This window comes from Lacerta agilis, chromosome 8 (genome assembly GCF_009819535.1).
Source record: "Lacerta agilis isolate rLacAgi1 chromosome 8, rLacAgi1.pri, whole genome shotgun sequence".
NCBI lineage: Eukaryota > Metazoa > Chordata > Lepidosauria > Squamata > Lacertidae > Lacerta > Lacerta agilis.
This window is the reverse complement of record NC_046319.1, coordinates 18,872,112-18,894,017: the sequence shown is the minus strand read 5'-3', so window position 1 is coordinate 18,894,017 and position 21,906 is coordinate 18,872,112. Positions and strand designations below refer to the sequence as shown.

General features: G+C 46.1%; 1 protein-coding gene across 1 annotated transcript; it reads right to left on the bottom strand.

Moving 5' to 3' along the window:
• Window positions 1-2,445: 2,445 nt before the first annotated feature.
• Window positions 2,446-15,131, bottom strand: PRXL2B (peroxiredoxin like 2B). Its single transcript, XM_033156400.1, has 7 exons — window positions 14,978-15,131; window positions 10,266-10,470; window positions 9,075-9,126; window positions 7,676-7,739; window positions 6,935-7,010; window positions 4,628-4,746; window positions 2,446-2,645 (listed from the first exon to the last, which is right to left on the bottom strand). Exons 1-7 carry the CDS (start codon window positions 15,035-15,037, stop codon window positions 2,619-2,621), a joined length of 603 nt encoding a protein of 200 aa, XP_033012291.1. The 5' UTR covers window positions 15,038-15,131; the 3' UTR covers window positions 2,446-2,618.
• Between the last annotated feature and the right edge of the window lie 6,775 nt (window positions 15,132-21,906).

Genomic DNA, 21,906 nt, shown 5'->3' with positions numbered 1-21,906 from the left:
TAGCGTGTGTGAGGGAGGGTGCCTCCCTTAGGTCCCCCCCTCTCTCTATATATATATACACACACACACTATTTCTGCAAACCATGAGTTTCAAGCATGCCAAGACCTCATTCTCAGTGGCCCCATTTTGAGCTGCAATCCTGCTGGCACTCAGCAACAGAGTTTGCCGATGGGGGGGGGGGACTGGGATAGCCCAGAGGTGCTTGCACAACAAGCCTGCCTGGCAATTCTACATGCCTTTTTTCCAGCCAGGAGGGGTGGTGGAGGTTAGGGTGTGCTACCCATGCAGGTCTGTCCAAAACAGCTGAAGAGACTGCACAGCAGCAGGGGGTGGTGCTGGGGAATGTCCATACCCTCTGCCCAACAGTAGATTGAATGGCTCAGTACGCTGCCATGAAATTCCCCGCAGCTTGCATTGTGATGACCTCTTGTGAAAGGTAGCAACATGTCTTGGCTTTCATATGGTGAACTGTCTCTTCAGCCTGTCAGCTTTTGCTGTAAAGTGATGCTAAAATCCATTGGTTCCCTGGCACATCTTTTCTTTTAAATGCTTTCCACTGGCTTATTGGAATATAGAAACTCCATGTCGTCCAGAGGGCTGGGTAAGATAGCCGGCCCAGCAGCACTCCATATCTTTCTACAGCATGGTCTGCACCAATTTGCAGTACCCCTCTGAGGTTACAGATGAGGGGACAGGGTGGTCTTCCCCAGCCCTACCTAGAGAAGCTAGGGATTGAACCTGGGACTTTTTACAGGCAGAGTAGGTCCTCTACCACTTGCTGCTATAGCCTTGCTGCATGCGGCCCCCAACCCAACCTAAACAAATGCCTAAGGAATGAATTCTTGAACACCCCATTTTCACAAAGCCAGTTGTAACTATTATAAAGGTAAAGGTAAAGGGACATCTGACCGTCAGGCCCAGTCGCGGACGGCTCTGGGGTTGCGGCACTCATCTCGCTTTACTGGCCGAGGGAGCCGGTGTACAGCTTCTGGGTCATGTGGCCAGCATGACAAAGCCACTTCTGGCGAACCAGAGCCGCGCACGGAAACACTATTTACCTTCCTGCCAGAGCGGTACCTATTTATCTACTTGCAATCTGACGTGCTTTTGAACTGCTAGGTTGGCAGGAGCTGGGACTGAGCAACGGGAGCTCACCCCGTCGCGGGGATTCGAACCGCCGACCTTCTGATCAGCAAGCCCTAGACTCTGTGGTTTCGACCACAGCGCCGCCCGCGTCCTTGTAACTATTATAGAACCATAGAATTCTTGAGTTGGAAGGGCCCCTAGTCCAAAGCCCTGTAATGTAGGTGGACATCTAACTTAGTTTTTGAAGGTGAGTCATCCACCACCTTCCAAGGAAGCCCATTCCACTGTCAAAGAGCTCTTACCACCAGAAAGTTCTTCCTAATGTTTAGTCGGGATCTCCTTCCTTGTAACTTGAATCCATTGTTTTGTGTCCCATCCTCTGGAGCAGGAGAAAACAAGCTTGCTCCATCTTCCACATGGCAACCCTTTCAGATACTTGTAGATGGCCATTATATCACATCTCCTCTTCTCCAAGCAAAACATACCCATTGGAAGCATACACAGCCTTAGTGAGAAGCAAGGAAGCGTATTTCCCAGCGCTCACTGTATTCCTCTTCCTCTTATCCTGTGTTCAGACCATTGGGTCCATCAAGCTCAGCACTATCCCCACTGATGGCCAGCAGCTCTCCAGGGTTTGGGACATTCCCAGCCCTACCTGGAGATGCTATGGATTGAACCTATGACCTTCTGCACACAAAGCAGATCCTCTACCACTGAGCTGTGGCCCTCTCCCATAGAAACACTCCACACATTCTAATTTGCAGTACGCAGAGAAGATTGCAATGTCTGACGAGACTGGCCAACTTCTCCTTCAAACCTCCGCAGGCAAAAGTTACAGGGGAAACCCCTTGCAAGATCGCTGGCCCATTTGTAGTATATGAGCAAGAGATCAAAGCAGGGGTGGGGGCAGCTGTGGACCCTCCACATGTTGCTAGACCACAACATCCACTATCCCTGCCCATCCTCTGGCTGGGGCTGATGGGAATGCGAGTCCAACAACATACAGTAGAGACAACCAAAGACTCCATATCCAAGTGTTATAAAGTGTTATAGAGACTCAGATTATTATTTTTAAGAACAAAAAGCCTGCTCTTGTTTCTTTCCTAAATTCGGATGCACAGAAAATGGGGGGCAAGTGTGGGGAGAGAGAGAGAAAACCCGGAACGGATTTGCATGTGCGTTCCCTTAGAGAAGCAAGATCTCCCCGGAGCAGTGGCGGGGTGCCATATTGCACAAGTCCACCCATTGTCCCCGAAAATGACAGAGTCAAATTGGAAGCTCCACATCGAGTGCACATCATGTGTTGAAGAGACAGACACCACAGGACATCGTGCTTCCCTGCAGCCGAAAGCAGCTGATTAACACCAGTAGCATGGAAACAAGTTTATTCATTCTTCGTTTGGCATATTTACAAAACGGGACAGAACACCATCACCCTACTATGACAAACAGCTTGGTCTTCATTTGAAATGTGAAAAGGGGAGACGGGGAGGAGAACAAGAGGCTCTTAGCAGTTTGGTCGCTTTCTTCTTCACCTGCTACACGCCTCGCTGGTGCACTGCAGAACAGAGAAAGGGAATTTGTCCAATTGTTTATTGCAAAAGAAATACTCAGCCCCTTCCTTCCCCCACCCCCGCACAATGCCTGGTATATTTAGCATCTTCAGATTTAAAGCGCCATCTGTTTTTCTGTCTCAACTTCGCTAAAAATTGTTCTGTGACCTGCATTAAGTCGACACAAGGTTTCACCACCTAATTTTGAAGAGCCTAGTTTCCAATTGCACATTTGCTAGAGTCGTCGTCAGATTCAAGAAGCCCTCCGTTTACAGGGGAGTATAGGAAGTTGCCTTATACCAAGTTGGGACTAGCTCAGGGCTGTCTGCAGCAGGGATGGGGTAGGAATGTAAGAACTTTGCAGCTGGATCAGGCCAAAGGCTCATCCAGTCCAGCATCCCGTGGGAAGGGAAGCCTGCCAGCAGAACCCAAGGATAACAGCCCTCTCCCCTCCTGTACTTCATAGCAAGTGGTATTATGAGCTTTACTGCCTCTGACAGAGGAGGTAGCATGCAGTCATTGTGGCTAGTAGCCTTATTCTCCATATTTGACCCCTTAACACCTTAAAGCTGTCCAAGTTGGCGATCATCACTACTCCTTGTGGGAGTGAGTTCCATAGTTTAACCAGGCACTGTGTGAAGAAGTATTTTCTTTAGTCTGAACCTTCCAGCTTCATTGAATGTCCATAAGTTATAGTGTTATGGGGGGGGGGGGGAGGACTGTTCTGCACTCACTCTTCACAATGCATCATTTTATTTATTATTTTTCCATTAAGGTTTTATTAAAGCCTTTTCACGATATAATAAATAATAATTATTATTATTATAATTATAACAATAATAATAATAAATATTATTTCTACCCCGCCCATCCGGCTGGATTTCCCCAGCCACTCTGGGTGGTTTTCAACAGAACCTTAAAAACAGAATAAAACATCACACATTAAAAACTTCCCTAAACAGGGCTGCCTTCAGATGTCTTCCAAAAGTCAGATAGTTGTTTATTTCCTTGACATCTGATGGGGGGGGGCATACAATAAAATAAACTCATCTAAATAAAAACAAAACCAGAGAAAGGAAAAGGAAAAGGAAATGCAGAGCCCTCTCTCAAAGGTAGCTCTTAACCCTTGTCTCACACAGAAAATGGTGGACCCTCCCAGCTCTCACCTGGGAGCTTTCCTTTCTTCTCACAGTCTCTCATCCTGGGAAGTCTTCCCTGCCTACACATTGCATCATGTTAAACACCTTTAAAACACTCCTGGGAAGCTCAAATCTGCAGAGCATAGGACTCTTAATCTTAGGGTTGTGTGTTCGAGTCAAAATATTTGGAAAAAATATTCCTGCATTGCAGGGGGTTGGACTAGATGACCCTTCTGGTCCCTTCCAACTCTACAGTACTATGATTTCATGATCACATTGCCTCAGATTTGCCTTCTCCCTAACCTAAGAAGCCTATACTGTTCTAGCTTTTCCTCACAGGGGATTTACCCCATCCCCTTGATCAGCTTGGTGGCCCTTTTTTGAACATACCCCAGCTCTACAGTATCCTTTCTGAGGTGAGTCAACCAGAACTGTACACAGTACTCCAAATGCATCCATCCTGTAAATTTGTATGATGAAGTGCCAGTTCAGGACAAACGGATGTACTTCTTTCACACAGCATGTAGTTAAACTATGGAACTCCCCGCCACAAGATACATAGGGGTTACCTTTTCCCAGTCCAAGGGCCACAATCCTGTGTGGGCAACCTTTCCAGGGCAACAAGGTGGGTGGGACCAGAGGCATGAGCATAGGTTGAGAAACCTTTCTGCCAGGCATATACACTCTCAAGGAGAGTGTGCGGCAAGGCTGGTAATGGGTGGGGCCCAAGGGCCAGGGGAAGAGGTGCAGAGGGCCTCATATGGCTCCACCCCTGGACTACTGGTCTGATATGCTGTCCCCAAAGTCCTTGGAGCCAAGGGTGATCTCTAAGACAGAGAGCTTCTCACCTGAGGCTTTGCTCCCTCTTCAACATTTGCAGAGATGCCAAGGGCAGTGACGATAGACTCCAAGGGAAGGTAGTCACCGGGGGACTCCTGCGCAGAATACAAAAGCAGATTCTCCCCTCCTGGAATGAGAGGGGAAAGAAAGAGAAGAGGTAAACAGGTACTAGCTGTGGAACACAGTGTCTCAGCCCTTGCTTTGCATGTAGAAGGTCCCAGGTTCAATGCCTGGCCTTTTGGTCTGACCCAGCAGGGCTCTACTTCAGACGTGGCGAGATAAAGCCCTGCTGCTGCACTGAGAGAGCCCTGGACTACTGCCTTGACTGCACCAGACCAAGTTGCTGACGTGCTTTTCCTTTAAGCGAGGGGTGGCGGGAGAAGCTGACCTCGCCTAGCCGGAGTTTGGACACCTTAACCTTGGAGGCTAGCGGGAGGATTCAAGGTGATCCCCTCCTCTGCCCCAAGTGAGCCCGCCGCGGGGCTTCCCCAGCGTCATAGTCATGGCCGCCCCTTGGGCTTTGCACCTGCCGCGAGGAGGGTGGCCCTGGCGGAGGCGGCCAAGGACGGCCCCTCGGCCGCAGGTTGGCTCGGCAGGAAGCCCATGCTAATGAGCACGTGGGTTTATTGCACCTGCCCAGTCAACTCACTTTGCCGGGACTCTCCACTTGCCATGCCACGCTCCTTCTTGGTCAAGAAGCCCTCCAGCACTTGCGTCCCCAACTACAGCCAGCTGGAGACACGACGCCAAGGTAAGAAAGCCGAGGTGGTTTGTGCTCAGGGCACGCAGCTTGCTTTGGAAAGCTGAGCGCACTGTCCATGAAGGGTCCTTCCAGTTTTCCCCTCTTGTAGCTCTCCTCGAGCGCTTTTCTCTGCCCTGACCCCCTACCTTGGTCTATAGAGCGGGCTGTCTCCCTTCCCTCTCCACATTTTTACCTCCGACCGGCTTCCTTTTATGCTTCAAACTCTGAGCGGCGCGCTCTTGTGCTTGTTTACTCAGAAGGCAGCTCTGCAGGGGCTTTGTCCCAATTATGCCCGCCTAGGATTGCGTGATGGGGATGGGTTTGTAGAGTCCTTTTTGCTGCTTAAAGTGTGCTTGGAAATAGAAAACTAATTTGCAGCACAAGCCTATACGTGTCTGCTCGGAATTAAGTCCCTTTGTGCTCAATGGCGTTGACTCTCTAGTAAGTGTGTTTTGGACTGTGGCCTTCATTTTTACCTGGCTGCTTTTTGGGGGTGTGTGTTGGGGAGTGGGACCACGCGCGGTTTTTAAAAGGTGTTTATTTCCCCTCACCCACCCCATCTGAGTTCTCAAGTATAATAAATACATTCGTTTTTTTTAAAAAGTGGGCGGGCCAGCAAGGGGCGTCATGCCCGTGCATTGTGCGTCATGAGGTCACAACGCATGCATCAGGATGCATGCACGCTGCGGAGTGGCACCCCACCCCCAGGGGGTGCCTCCGCATTTGCCGCTGTTTCCAACATTTACTTGATACAGTCTTGTACATCTTGGCCAGTTTATTAGTTGTTAAATACCATCTGTATGTCATTTTCCAATAGGTTTCCTTTAACACGTAACAGGCTAGACTGGTGACTGGGAGTGGCCGCCGAGACCATATAACACCAGTCTTGAAAGACCTACATTGGCTCCCAGTACGTTTCCGAGCACAATTCAAAGTGAACTTGAAAGCCCTAAATGGCCTCGGCCCGGTATACCTGAAGGAGTGTCTCCACCTCCATCGTTCTGCCCGGACACTGAGGTCCTCCTCTGAGGGCCTTCTAGCTGTTCCCTCAATGCGAGAAGCAAAGTTACAGGGAACCAGGCAGAGGGCCTTCTCAGTAGTGGCTCCCGCCCTGTGAAATGCCCTTCCATCAAATGTCAAAGAGAAAAACAACTATCTGATGTTAAGAGGACATCTGAAGTTTTTTTTAATGACTGATGTTTTAATGTATTTTTGATCTTCTTTTGGAAGCCGCCCAGAGTGGCTGGGGAAACCCAGCCAGATGGCCGGGGCATAAGTAAAATTATTAATTAATTAATTAAATTTCATATCTACTCTCCACAACTTTTCGCTAGCAGCAGCTCTCCAGAGTTCCAGGCAAAATTATTCTCCCAGCCCTACCTGCAGACATTGGAGATTGAACCCAAAACCTTTTGCATGCAAATTGGATGCTCTACCGCTGAGCTACATCACTTCCCCAAAACAGGCTAATGTTATATATTTTCCAAGCCATTTCTGTTGTATTTGCAGTGTGCAACAAACCAATTCCCATTAACAGAAATTGAGCCAGGGCAGTGGAAGGTTGCCCCCTTACCTTTGCCAACTATCAGCGTCCCACCGCTCTGCAGAAGATCTCCAGAAAAGTTGCCTTGAATACCAGCAGCGTTTGCCTGCAGGGGGGTGGGGAGGAAAATAAGATCAAAGCCCAGGCCCCAACCCCCACCCATTAAAGAGGCTTTCTCAGAAGTTACCCAGCATCCTCTAAGTCCCACTGGAGGCCAAGTCTAAGGACAACCCTTTTAGATTTCTGGAGGGTCCCTAGCTCAATGGCAAGGCCAAATGCTAGGGCAGAAGTTTCAGCTGGAAAATTTTCCTGTGCTCTTGGAGACCATTTAAATGCAATATTTGAGGGGGCTCACAATGGAAATAGAAGCTGCTTGTTCCCCTCCCCGCTTTCCCTACCCCAAAATCTTTAAACATGCTTTTTTGCCAGGACAGCAAATCAGAAAAGTGACAAACACACTTGGACTTGGTGGTTTGGGAATTGCCAATAAGGCTTTGAACAGAGATGCCAAGCTTCAAGTCAAATCTGGCCCTCCTGGCCTTTCCATCAGGCCCCTGGGACACTCCCAAGCTACACCCTTCACCCATCCTGCTTTGCATCCTCCTTGAGAGCTGTCTGGAGGGGACAACAAATTCACCGCAGCTAGTGCAAACAGCGCAAGCTAGGTGGACCACGGTCCTTCACTTTCATGTAGGGCATCATCCAATGTAACCAACAACCCCCAGGGATGTCAAACTGTTCCTCTGTTAGCAACAGTCTTCACCAACTGACCTTTGTGATGACCTGCCGGACAGGCTTCCCCAGAGCTGCAGGGACTATACTTAAGGCATTGTACCTAAAAGGAGAAAGGCAAATTAGAGTCAAAACATTAGGGACACAGGTGGAACATTATTTTCAAGAGTGGTGGCTTTGCAGGCAGAAGGTCCCAGGTTCAATCCTGAGAATTTCTAGATAGGGCTGGGAATGCCCTCTGTCTGCAGTGCTGTAGAGCCACTGCCAGCCAGTGTAGACCAGTGCTTCTCAAACTTGGGTCCCCAGCTGTTGTTGGACTACAACACCCATCTTCCCTAGCTAGCAGGACCAGTGGTCAGGGATGATGGGAGTTGTAGTCTGGCAACAGCTGGAGACCCAAGTTTGAGAAACATTGGCATAGACAGTTTTGAGCTAGATGGACCGATGGTCTCACTCTGTCTAAGGTCACTTTCCTGTGTTCTTAAGACTACATGCCCCAGCTTTTGGTATGGAGGTTTGTGCGAATGGCATCCTGAAATTCTCGATTCAGCAGCTAGAGAAATTGAGAAGGGGTGGCATTTTGCCAAATTTCTCCAGAAGGAGAAGGTATTGTCTAGGTTTCTTGGGGTGGGGCTCACCATTAGCAGTGACAATAACAGTTTTATTTTCTGGTGCTGTTGCAAGTGCAGAAACCGTGTTGAGAGCATGACTATTATTTTGCAATCTCCACAATGCTCTAGACCTAGCATTATTCCAATATGCAGAATATTCTTGCATGGGTGCAGGACCAAGTATGCAGTGTAAGTCTGCATAGAGACTAGCCTAGCATGCAAAGGTAACCTTTGCATGAGTAGCTCCACCCACTTTTGCCTCCGGCACCTCCCACCACTGGTGCACGGTCCCTGGAAGGTTGCCCAGAAGGAATTGTGGCTCTCAGTCGGGGGGGGGGGGGGAAGCTGCTTACGTCATCAAGAAGGAAAGAGCCAGACACCTTTTTAAAACCCCAAAGCTCACATTTCAGAGAAATAGCCTGAGTTATCTGAGGGGCAAGGGGAAAGAACCACGAACCTTTGCCTAGGTTAAACTGTGCAGAATCTCTTGCCAAGGTCACAGGTTCGATCCCCGTGTGGGACAGCTGCATATTCCTGCATTGTAGGGGGTTGGGCGCTAGATGATCCTCAGGGTCCCTTCGAACTCTACAATTCTATGATTCTATGGCACTATGGCCATGATCCAATGCATACTTAAAAGGGAGACAAATGCTTGATTCTTATGACCCACCTTATTTTAGTGATTATAAGATGTTTCAAACTGTTTTCGATCTTGTGTTTTAATGTTGTAACCTGCCTTGGGACCTTACAGTGGGTAGCTAACAAGAAAAATAATGCTCAATGGGACTTTCAAAGTCCACAACACACATGCTAAAAATGCAACAAACCTTTTGAACCCGAGATCTTGGTAGCACTTTTTGGTTTCATCCAGATAGAGTTCTGAAAGAAAACTAGAAGTTACTCAATGCAAATACTAACATTTCCTGCCACCCAAAAGCCTGGAGGAGCATCCAATGCTACTCCTACTCAGAGTAGACCCATTGGACTTAATGGAGATGACTAAAGGCTGTCAGGCTGCCTCAGTGGGAAAGAGATAATAAACAGGTCCATTCTATCTGCTTTCCTGAAAGTCCAGTTCCATCAGTCATCTCCTATCCCCTGAACTGTTTCTATGCCAGCTGCTCATTACAAGAGCTACTATTTAAGAACTGGTACCTGGGGGTTTTTTGTTTTCCTCTTCCTCCCCTGCCCCTTTTTCCTTTTCTGTCATTCCCCCCCCCCCCCCGATTGTAAGCCTGTGGGCAAGGGCAGTTTTGTTTTACTGGCAGTACGTAAGCCCCCCTAGCAGTCTTTTTCAGCTGAAGAATGAGGCATAAACACTATAAATAAAAACAAACAACTTAGGTCTATTAATTTCAAGGGGCCTACTCAGAGTTAAGCTTAGCTGGATGCAAACCACTGCACTTGTTGGGCTCAGTTTATACCCTAGGCTTCTTTGTCTCAGAAGACAGGAGAGAGTCACGAAGGCATCCACCTTTCAAGAAATACAAAGTCAACACGATTTCACCCAGGATGGGAAACCTGTGACCTTCCCAGATATTGTTGGAGTCCAACTCCCACCATCCCCAGTTCACAGAGGCTGATGGGAGCTGGAGTTCCAACAAGATCTGAAGGGCACCATTCTTACACATAAGTTAAGACTAAAAACAAACAAAACTGCTCCATACAATTTTAATGTGGGGTGGAGGTTTCCAGCATCCTTGCACAAGTCTAGCCTTCCCTATACAAGTGGCATGTTAGTAGAGACATATGCAATCGAGCTGGAAAGGATATCTGCTGCCACAGCATTCCTGACTGGCTAGCCAGCCAACTTCTGCTTACAACATCCCCAATTGGCTAGACATCCAACCTTTGCTTGCAGCATTCCTGATGTGTTGAAGCAGATGTTGGAAGTACAACCAATCTCCAAACAAAGGAGAGACTTTGTGCTCGGCTACCAAACAGTAGGCTCCCTTAAGCACCCCACAAAAGGTCTTTCTCCCCCTTCCTTCATGGGGCTCCTACGATCCAAGACCTACCTCCCGCAAAGTAATTTCCCTCCAGAAACTCCTGCAGGCCTAGGCTTTCTGGCGCAACACCTATTAAGCGGACGCCGTTACTCTCCAGCACCTCTCTCAGCTTGCTGGTTTCCTTGGCAATCCAGCGGCACACCTGGCACCCGAGGCGGCGCAAGAACAGCACCACGCAAGGACAGTCCCTCCAAATGCTCCTCAGCTCCACCACCTGGAAAAACCAGACAAGATCATAAGAGTTGCTGCCTGCACAGGATTCCTTCTTGTGGAACATGATTAGGCTTGAATGCCAGCAAGAGAGCTATTGGATAATAAAGTGGGCATAACAAGGGTTTCTTCCTTATTTTTTGCAGAGCCAGATTTCTCAGACACCTGAGAAATGTAGGGAGATGTCTTCTACGAAGCCCATCTAACACAGAATTGTTGATTCTGGCTCCCTCCAGAAGTTTCTGGACTACAACTCCCATTGTCCTGGCCACTGGCTATTCATGCTGAGGATGATGAGAGTTGGAGTCCAGTAACATCTGAAGAGCATCATGAATGGCCTACATTGACTAGCTGTGGCTCTTCAGAGCTTCCGTCTATCCCAGTCTTACCTGGAGCTGCCCAGCAATGAACCATACATGCAATGAACCATACATGCAAAGCAGATATTCTTTCCCTTGAACCCTTGGCCTGAAGGTGCATAGCAAGCTGCCTTGCACAGGGACAGACTTTGCCTCTCTTGCTCCATGTTGTCTACTCACTGAAAAGACAGCAGATCAGCATGGAGATTCCAGGGACTGAACCTGGTACCTTCTGCATCCAAAGCATGTACTAAGCTGTTGAGCCTTAGCTTTACAATTAAGGAGTAAAAAACCAAAGGCTTCATGTGGAAGGTACTGCTTAAACCAAGGTTTATTTGCAGAACCTTTGGCTCTCCAAATATTGTTGGACTACAGCTCCCATCAGCCCCAGCAAGCAAGGCCAATGGTCAGGGATGATGGCAAATGTAGTCCGACATTTGGAGGGGAAAGGGTTCCCCACTTTGACATCATCTGTGACACAGGTAGTATCACAGCATGGAAAGGGGTGCAACAAGACTTTGACAGGTGAGGAGGACAAATCACCTGTCCATCATCGCCTGGGGTCCTCACAACATCAGGTGGGTGACATGTGGGTTCTCCCTGCCGCCTGTCAACATTGGCCCACAGTGGTCAGGACAGAGCGGAATCAGGCTTGCAGAGCCAAAGAGATCCCCCAGTCCTGCTCTGCAGTATCGTTGTTTTGAAAGGTAGCCCAAGCTTTAGACTGAAAGAGTGGGAAGGTAATTGCTGGGATGCGGTGTTGACGAACTGTTAAATCCTGACAATGGCAGCTCAAGCAACAGCCTGGCAGATGGTCAAAGCATGAATCACAGGACTAGTCCTACAAAACTCTGACATAACAGGCAGGAGAGTCCCCAGATGGATTTCACATGCAATGTGTTATTTAGTGGTGACCAAGGAAGGCCAGGCTGAGAAATGCACAGGTCTTGGCACATGCAGGGCTTTGCCCAGGTGCCAATCAGCTGATAGATGGTGCCTGCATGTCCCTTTCAGTCCAGCCCCATCTTCATCAGCTCCACACCTGGCATGTCAGGTATAGGGGCAGGCATAATAGCTTGGGCAAAACAACAACAACAACAACCAACCAGGTGGACCAACTCAAGAGGCCTAGTGGGTCTAATTAAGCCAACAAGCCAGACGTTCTGCACCACTGATTTATTGCATGATTGTGCCCTGCAGATCTTGTTTTTCCAAATAGTATGTACCAAGCAAGGTAAATACTATGTGTCCTGTGTAAAACTAGGAGCGATGCTAATTAAGGCAGCTGCTTTCTCCCTATTGGGAAAGGGCATCTTTGCAAATCATGATTTAAGAAATCCTACCTTGGTAGTTTCAAACCACCTGGTACTGTATTCGGCCTCTGTGCACCCAAGCAGGGTGTGAAAAGTATAGACCTCTTCCAATATCCATCTCCAAGACCTGAGGCTCAAGAGCACCAGGGATCATTAGGACAAGTGTTGAAAATAAAACTGCCAGGATCAAAGATAGCTCTCTCGGAAGACCAGGGATAGCTCAGTCAGTAGCGCATGAGGCTCTTGATCTCGGGGTTGTGGGTTCGAGCCCCACCTTGGGCGAAAGATTCCTGCATTGCAGGGGGTTGGATTAGATGACCCTTGGGGGTCTATTCCAACTCCACAATACTATGATTCATAATGCCTTTTGTACAGATCTAGGGTACAACTGCACTTGCAATGCTGCATGCATATGCTTTAAGAGTCAGGAAAAAAAGTTTGTAAAAGACAGTAAAAGTGATTGAGGTAACTCTCATTTGAGACATTCCTCAAATGCATCCTTGGACAAATAAGCAATACTCCTAAGAAAATTGTATTTATAATTGTGGCAGCATCTACATGGCACTTGAGAAAACAAGTCTCTGTCTCCAAGGGGATACAATCTAGAAACAGACACAATGGGAAACCACAGAAGAAAGGGTAAACCAGTGAATAATGGGCATTAATTTCACAGATTCTTGATTCATTGATTTAGAGATGTTTATAAATTATTATTATAATTATGATAATTATGATATTTATACCCCTCTATGTGGTATACATAAAAACTGGACAGAACACAGCCAAAACTGGCAAAGCTATTTAAAAACCACACACAAATATAATAATTGTGGAGGGAAACACCAAATTACTGAAGAAAGCATATAACATTTTGTTATATGGAGAGACTTTAGATGAGATGGTAAAATCAGCACAAATAAAATGGGCTCAGGATGTTGGGCATAATATACAGTTGGAGGAATGGGAAAGATTATGGAAAACAAATTTAAAGTTTACAGATTGTATATTATTAAGAGAAAATTATTTGAAAATAATATATAGATGGTATATCACACTGGAAAAAAGTTACAAAAATGTATCAAACATTATCTAAGATATGTTGGAGATGCAAAGAAAAAGATGGCACTTTTTCATGCATGGTGGGAATGCAAGAAGGTTAAAGAATATTGGGAAATGATATATCATGAATTAAAAAAAATGTTGAAAAAAAACCTTTGTAAATAAAACCAGAATCTTTCCTGCTCAAAATTTTAGATCATGATATAAGGGGTAACTAGAGATTGTTTATGTATGTGACAACAGCAGCAATAATTTTATTAGCACAAGTGTGGAAAACAGAGGAAATTCCAACGAAGGAAGAATGACAAGCCAAGCTTATGGACTATGTGGAACTGGCTAAGCTGACAGAGAGGATCCATGAGAGAGACAACATCGATTTCAGAAAGGAGTAGGGACCATTTATAAACTGTATAAAGATTTGGACCCATTGGCAGGTTTTGACTAAACTTTCACAACTATATAAGAGGTAAAACCAGCAGGGTATAGAATTTGTTTAATAAATCAATATGGAAATACGGAGGAAGCCAAAGAGGGAGGAGGGGAGAAATATGGAAATATAAATTGTTCAGTTAAGATTTGTGGAAAATTTGTTGTTATAATTTGAAAATTCAATAAGAATATTTTTTTTAAAAAAAACACAAATATAATAATTAAAATACTGATAAAATCTGTAAAACTTTCACAACTAATATAGGCAGCTAAATCATATGTTTGGGTAGGCTTGCTGAAATAATGAAATTTCCAGCAGGGGTCAAAATCAGTATAGCATAAGCTTATAACAGTGCGATACTGTGAATTAAAGTTATCTCTGTCTCTATTCCTTCTCTATGGCCCCTAGAGCAGGCAAGAGGCTGCAATCCTACACACACTTATCTAAAAGTAAACCCCACTTAACTAGCAGGGCATAATCCTGAATCAAGACAGACAGGGTTGCATTATGAACCGAACACAACACGTCGTTTTAGAACTATCATTCGCAAAGCCCAGAGTTCAGATCTCACCCATTACAAGGCAAGCTTCTCTCAGCCCTACAATCACGACTCGCCACAGAAGTTTCTAAAATACAGTATGGGAATAAAACTAATTGGCCTTTAGGACTGTTGGTGAGTCAGACCACACAGAATGGTTTCCAACCCGCCAGAGTCCAGAATAATGAGGATGGCAGGATTCTACTTTGCTAAAAAATAAAATAAAAGATGTCATGTCATTCCAGAACAGAGGAGGAAAGGGCAGAAAGCAACAAAATTAAGCCACCCCTGCAGAGTGGACCTGCTTCAAACAAACCCTCTTCCCCGATCCGCTTCCATCACTGCTCCCCGCCCCCTTAAAGCAAAGAGCATGTCAGTTTTGTGCTGAAGACGCCCAAAGACAACGCACACAACAACCTCTTAGAAACTGGAAACGAATAGCTCAGTTGGTTAGCTGGTTTTAAACCAGAGTTTAGCAGCAGAGCAGAGCTCATGCCTTTTGCATGCAAAGGAGGTTCTGGGTTCAACCCCCCCAGGGACTCTCGTTAAAAAGGATCAAGCAGCAGCAGGAGAGACGGCGACACAGCGTTTCTTCCCAGGACTCTTGAGGGGCGAACAGGCTGGCTGAGCGCAAGGCAGCTTTCTATGCAAAGAGCTCGGAATATTCTAAGCAGTTACAAAACCACAAACGCTTTCCATGCTGGTAGCTGATAATTTCAAGCGATTTGCCAGATCGCACCGTTTGCTATGCAGCTGCGGAATTACAAAATCGTAACACACACCGCCCTGCCGTCTTATGTAAAGAGTCTCACCTCCCCACTGACTGCATGCTTCAGCGTGTTGGCTCCCACTTTGGCTAAATCCACCGCCATCTCTGCTCTTCTTAAATTGCACCCTTCTCCCTGCCTCGCGCTCCCTTTGCCTTTATGGGCTCTGCGTCAGCTGATAGAAAAGCCACGCCCCCTGGCTTCTACAAGTCTCCCTCCTCCAGGACTCCTTATGCATATGCATAACCTGGGCGGAGCCAGCCAGCAGCTCCAGGCAGGGAGGCGCTATCTTCTCCCACGAAGAGGAACATAGCTATTAAGAAGCATCTGGTGGCGGCAGAAAGTTAGCTGCATGCATGTTGAGAACTGAGCAGGGGTAGAAGCAGTTAGCAGGGCAAAGGACAGGATGTGTTATTCTGAGGTGCTGGGAACTGTAGTCTACTCTCTTGCAGTGGCGGAGCTTCATGTTCCGGCACGGGGGGGGGGGGTGGAGAGCAGGCGGGGGCGGGGCTGGCGTGTGTCCCGGGGGCATGGTGCCCAGAGCAGGCAGGGGCACCCGTGATGGCACCCCTCTTGATCCACCAGTGCCCCCTTGCAGAACTACAATTCCCAGCACCCTTATCAAACTACAGTTCCCAGGGTTTTCTGGGGGAAGTAATGTAGAAGCATAGAACTGTAGACTTGGAAGGGATCATGAGGGTCATCTAGTTTAACTCCCTGCAATGCAGGAATCTCAATCATACAGGACAGCAAACTTTGCTTTAAAACCACCCAGGAAGGTGAATCTTTAATGCTTTAATGACATGGGGTGGATGTGCCCAACAACAGTGGCAGTGGTGGCGACTTCTGGGTAGAAGCCCAGACGCTGGGGCATGCAGTCATAGAGGAGATGCTATCCTTTAGATACAGCTCAGTATCTTTCAATCATCAAATGGCTGGGTAAAGGGGAATGTTATTAGGGACATAGTTTAGTGCTGTATGTTGAGTCAGACCATTGGCACTGACTGGTGGCAGAGATTCAGACAGGGTTCTCTGCCAGCCCAGCTTGTAGATGCTGAATATGGAGCTACTGGGCTGCTTCTCTTTTCTCTGGGATTGTGTGGGTGTGACAGGCCTGGTTAGTAACTCGGTTCCTCCTGAAAGTTAACAATGTGGGTTGCAGGCGCACCTCAGCGGGGAGGGTATTCCACAAATGGGGAGCCACTACCAGGAAGGCCCTGTTGTGGGCCAATGCTAACTAGCTAGCACTCACCAGCAGCACCAATAACAGGACACTGTCAATTCCCATGGTTTCTTGGCAGGAACTTTGTGTGTGTGTTAGGTCAAGGGGAACAGTGCTGTAATATGACCGAGGGGGGTTATTTAAAAGGTGCTTTTTCTGGTCTGTTTTTGTTTATGGGGAGCAATAGAGCACATTGATCTGCCAGATGCTCGGTAGGAACCTCTGTTGCCTGGCAACAGCTTCAACTTTAGCAGGTACCTATGTATGACAGCCCCTGGGAGGGAGGACGTCAGTTACCTCCCATTTTCCCCATCTTAAATTCAGTTCTCCACATTTCTGCAGCCATTTGTGGTTGATTGGTTTTTAAATCCTCCCCAAAAAAAAACTCATCAGCATTTCAGTGCAAATTTCTTTTACTCTATTCTGCTTGGGTCTGACTCTGCCTGGACTTGATCACCTTTGAGGACTCCTCTGACTCTACAATTATATGATTCTCTTAATAAACGTATTTTTGTACATAGTTTTGACTAAGGCAGATATTTTTTGCCAGCAATCGCTCCTAATGTAATGCATTTTAGTATGTTACTTTCACCAATAGGTTTATTTTTTTCCGCACACTTTCCTCTGATGTACACATCCTTGTAAACTGCTTGGCTGGAGAACAGCTTTGCAAAATTCAGATACGTGGAAATTTCAAAGGTTCTCCTGATGTTTTCGAATGTGCCAATTTTATAGAATTGGCTTTACATGCAAATGAGTTGAATACTCCCCCCACCCAGCCTGCCTCCAACTCAGTCTTTTCATTACTGCCAATGGCTCTACTCTGAGTAAGTCTAACATTGGATACAACCCAAGTGTTCTCATCCTGGTAGCTAAACAGGAATCTGGGCAAACAGAATGTTCAAGATTACCATTAAAAGAACATGAAGCTGTCTTTCCCGGGGGTATCGTTAGCCGCACAGAAAATATGAATCAAGTTGTAGTAGTAGTTTTTTTAAAAAAATAAAAAAAAAAGACTGATTTACTTCAAATTACAAAATATTATTTACAAAATAAGAAGAAATGGTGTAAAAGGAGAAAAAACAAGCAAAAAAAAGATACAATAATGGTAGTTTCAATAAGTAAAGACACATACTGTACACGCAACATACATTTAAAGCATATTTAAAACACATCTGCCCCTCCCCAATAATCCTAGGAACTATAGTTTATCCTCATGGATCTACAATTTCCAGTACCCTTAACCATAGTAGACCCACAACTTACACAGTGATTACATTCCGGGAATAGCTCGAAAAGCCATAATTGTGTATAGTCAAATTGCATTGGGTGCAATGGCAGGGGGGGGGGTTTGCCAAAGTTGTCTTCCCGGGTGCCCACCCCATTTCCAACCCCATTTTATTTTATTTTATTTTATTTATTTCCAAGTGCATAAAACTGAATATGCACGTTAAATGTTTGTAAGTTGCAGGTCTACTGTACAGTGTCCCAGGATTCTTTGGGCAGGGAGAAAAGTGTTTTATATGCATGGCTGTGTAATTTATGTCGTAGAACGTATACCCCTAGGCTCATATGTATCGGCAATAATTCACATTTCAAAAAGTCTTGTCTCATCATTCCAACGTTAAGAAGTATGGTTGATCATTAACAAGTGGCAATTGAAGCATTAAGGGTGGATAGATGGGGAGGACGCTTTAGAAGGCACTTTGATCTGCTGTCAGGATCTTTGCAGCTACTGTGCTTCCAGGAAAGGGCACAGTCCACCCTGAAGTGCATTGCCTTAGGCCCATCCCAAAGGCATGAGACTTCTTTGAACATAAGAAGAGCCTGGCTGGATCAGACCAAAGGCCATCTAGATTCTGTCCTCAAAGTGCTCAACCATACGTCTATGGGCTTCCCCCCTATAGCTTCAAGATCAGATAAAGTAGGCCTCTGAATTATAGCTGTCAAGTTCTCCCTTATTTTAAGGGAAATTCCATTATGCCGAATAGGCTTCCTCATGAGAAAAGGTAAAACTTGAGCAATAGGTAAGCAATAGGCATCCTGTCCTGATTTGTTTGTGCAGTGCTTACACATCTTCCCGTGAATCAGTTGTTCACCCCACACATTTCCATGCATTTCCTTGTGATTTCCTAACCACAAAAGTCTCTCTCTGTATTTATTTTTTTAAAGTGGATTTGTTGCATCTGGGCAACTGAGTGCTTGAATCCACTTTAACTGAGCAAGCCCAAATTTCAAGTTTGCACCTGAACTCTTTCTGCAATATAGTGATCATATGACAGCACCATGGGGAAAAGTGCCGAGATCTTGCGACCCCCTTAATGCATTAGCTTCTGATCTGTAACGAAGGTCAATCCAAGGGGATGAGTATCTATTCTATAGTTTAGAAATTGTTGGTTTGCTCTGCATTTGGACACACCTTAAGATATTGTCACCAAGTTTTGCACAAAGGTTCCTGAGTTCCAACAGCAGGTTTTCCTCTACATCTGGATACAACTGGGCGCTGTTTGGATCAAGAAGGTCTACTCAGTCTTGCTAAACTGCACTGATTTTTTCCTGCTTTCTTAGAATTCCCAAGGAAAGCCAGACACGAGGCTGCTATTTCCCTATAGTATCGTAAATAGCTTGGGACCCAATTCCTTGAAGGACCGTCTTCCTCTCTTATGTGAATCTTCCCAGCTTTTCGGAATGGCACTTGTTTCCTTCTTGCATGTGTCATTGGCATGGCAAGACCTGAGAGGGCATCCCATGCAGTGGTGCCTCATATGGGGAAGGGCCATTGCTCAGTGGTAGATCACCTGCTTTGCATGCCGAAGGTCCCAAGTTCAATCCCCAGCGTCTCCAGGTAAGTCTGGGAGAGACCCATAACAGAAATGCTTCTGCCCAATCACTGTAGGCAACACTGAGCTAGATGGACCAATGGTCTGACTCGGTCCAAGGCATCTTCCTATGTGGAACCCCCTGCCTCAGGAACTTAAGTTACTTTGTTCCTTATTTGTGCTCTACAGTTAGTTGAAAACATGCCTTCTTAAACTTAATTGGGAGTGCCATTATTTCATTTGATGTTTCATTTGTTTTGGCTGCTGTTTTCACAGAATCATATAATTGCAGAGTTGGAAGGGACCCCTGAGGCTCATCTAGTCCAACCCCCTGCAATGCAGGAATCTCCACTAAATCCTACAAGATAGATGGCTACCCAACCTCTGCTTAAAGACCTCAAAGGCAGGAGAATCCACCACCTCTTGCAAGAGTCTGTTCCACTGTTGAACAGCTCTTTGTTTTTAGTTGGATCATTTCTGTTTTAATAGTTGGGTCACAGTTTTGGTTTTTAATATTTCGTTTTCTATTTGTAAGCCACTTTGAGCAACTCGCTTGTGGAGGAAGAAAGTAAGGTATATATATATATATATATATATATATATATATATATATATATACACATATACAAATAAATAGAAAATTATTTACACACACTCACACCACCATTTAATTTATGTTAATATTAATTCTTGAGCAAAGATAAGCAAGAACAGAACACCATGTCAGTTATGCGTAGGGTTGTAATGACATGTTTCAGCTGTACATTTTTATTTATGATTGCATTTATAATCCACTTTCCTCCAAGGAGCTCAAGGTGGCCTACATGGTTCTCCCCCTCTTCATATTATCCTTACAACAATGAAAAAGGTGTGGGATTTGAACAGTGGTTTCTCAGGTTCTAGTCCAGTATTCTAACCACTACACAACACAGCCTACAAAACACATACAGATATAAATACAGAATCAATATGAAATTTTGTTAACTGCAGGTGGTGGCTGCAAGTCTGAGAGTTCTCATCCCATCCCTTGGCACATTTAGTTGTTCTTTTTAATGCAAATCTCTCCCATATGTAGTTAGTCAATGGAAATTACTCTCTGTTTTTCCAGAGATCACGTTCTTAGGAATTGAAGGTTTCATGTTATTCTGGACCAAACACCTATAAGGCATTCGGGTCTTCAGCTGGGGACTTTGCCAGAGATATGCATACGATTCACCCTCTATGATAGTTTACCATAGGACAGAACTGTTGCCTTGCTGTTTCCTGTTCCATACTACTATTGCTCCACAGCACCACCACTGCAGCTGGCCAGAGAGTAGAACTGCAGCTTCTAATTCAGCAGGCGCTCAAATGACTTACAAAGCCAGTTGGGTTCCAACCAATCAAATAACGCAGGAGCAGGAACCTTAGGCCCAGGGAACAAATGCCGGCCTCACCTGAGTTACCTGAACAGTGGCAACTGCTCATTTCCAGACAACCACACTCACCTTTTCTCCAAACGATGTTGAAACGTTGAATGAAATCAGTCCCTTCTGGTCTCCATGGTCCAATTCTTCCTAAGAAGGCCAATTGTAGAATATCCAGCTGCTGCAGTATTCTAAGCCTCTCTGTCTAGACCTCTAAGCTCTGAAATTCTGATAATCGATCTTGCCGGCTTGCATGAGGATAGAGATGGGTCGTGCATAGAAACTAGCCTGCTGAATGAAGGCAAATGTGATTTTTTTTGCCCCCCCTACCCCTGGCCCCATCCACCACTGGTATGTGGCTCCCAAAAGGTTGCCTGGAAGGGAATGTGGCCCTTGGGCTGTATAAAGTTCCCCACCTCCGACTTAAGAGACGTGTGGCCCTTGGGCTGAAAAAGTTTCCCAATTCCTGGTCTGTGGTTATCTTGATATCTTCCTGCACTCTGAATCCTGCGCTGCTCTCAACTGCCTCTTGACCTTGCTGTCTGTGAACTACCCTGGACTCTAGCCAAACCTCGCCAGTAGCCCAGGATGCTGCAGTGCTCTCCCTTTCCCTATGTCTATCCAGCTTCAGATCCCATCTGGTAGGCCACACGTGTCTCTGCCACATCCTAAGGCACTGCAGACTTGGAAAGGCAAAACTCCTTCACTGCTGGCCTGGAGAACCTAAGAACATAGGAGACGCCCTGTTAGATCAGGTCAAAGGCCTGTCTAGTCCAGCATCCTCTTCTCATTGGCCTACCAGATGCCTCAATGGGAAGCCCACAAGTAGGACCTGAATGCAACAGGGCTCTTCTCACTTGTGATTCCCAGCAGCTGGTATTCAGTATCATATTGCCTCTGATGATGGGTGCAGCCTGCTCATTCCTGCTGCCTGGTTGCTTGGACAGCTGGTGTTACATTGGCTATTCACTCAGTGCTTTGCTGGTTGCTCTCCATTTTGTCCATGATCCGTCAGGGTTTAGCCCCAGTCTGTGGACTGGGATTGGACCCCGGATACTGCCTCTGACAACACTCTCGCAAAGCAGAACTCATTGTGTTCAGTATGGAGTAATGTTATACACACACACACACACACACACACACACAGACAGACACAGGTTTTTCATGTATGATTTCACCCCCATCTAAAGAGCAGGTGGAAGTAAATTTGGGTTTCCCTCCCTCCATCATCTGAGAAATATTGAGTGAAGCCTACATAATTTCCTGGGACAAGGCATCGCCCATGCACCATCTGATATTAGTGTCAAAACTCCATAGAAAGAAAGCACCAATCTCTGAGATTGCCTGACTGGTGGGAGGAGCAAAGGGACAGAGCGAAATCCTCCCCCAATACCGGCTTGGTTTCAGACCCTGGGAAATGCATTGTTTTTATTGATGTAGTGAACCTCCTGTGTCAGAAACACTCTACCTTCATTCAGAATACCAGAAGAGCCCTGCTGGGGATCAGACCAAAGGCCAATATGTCCT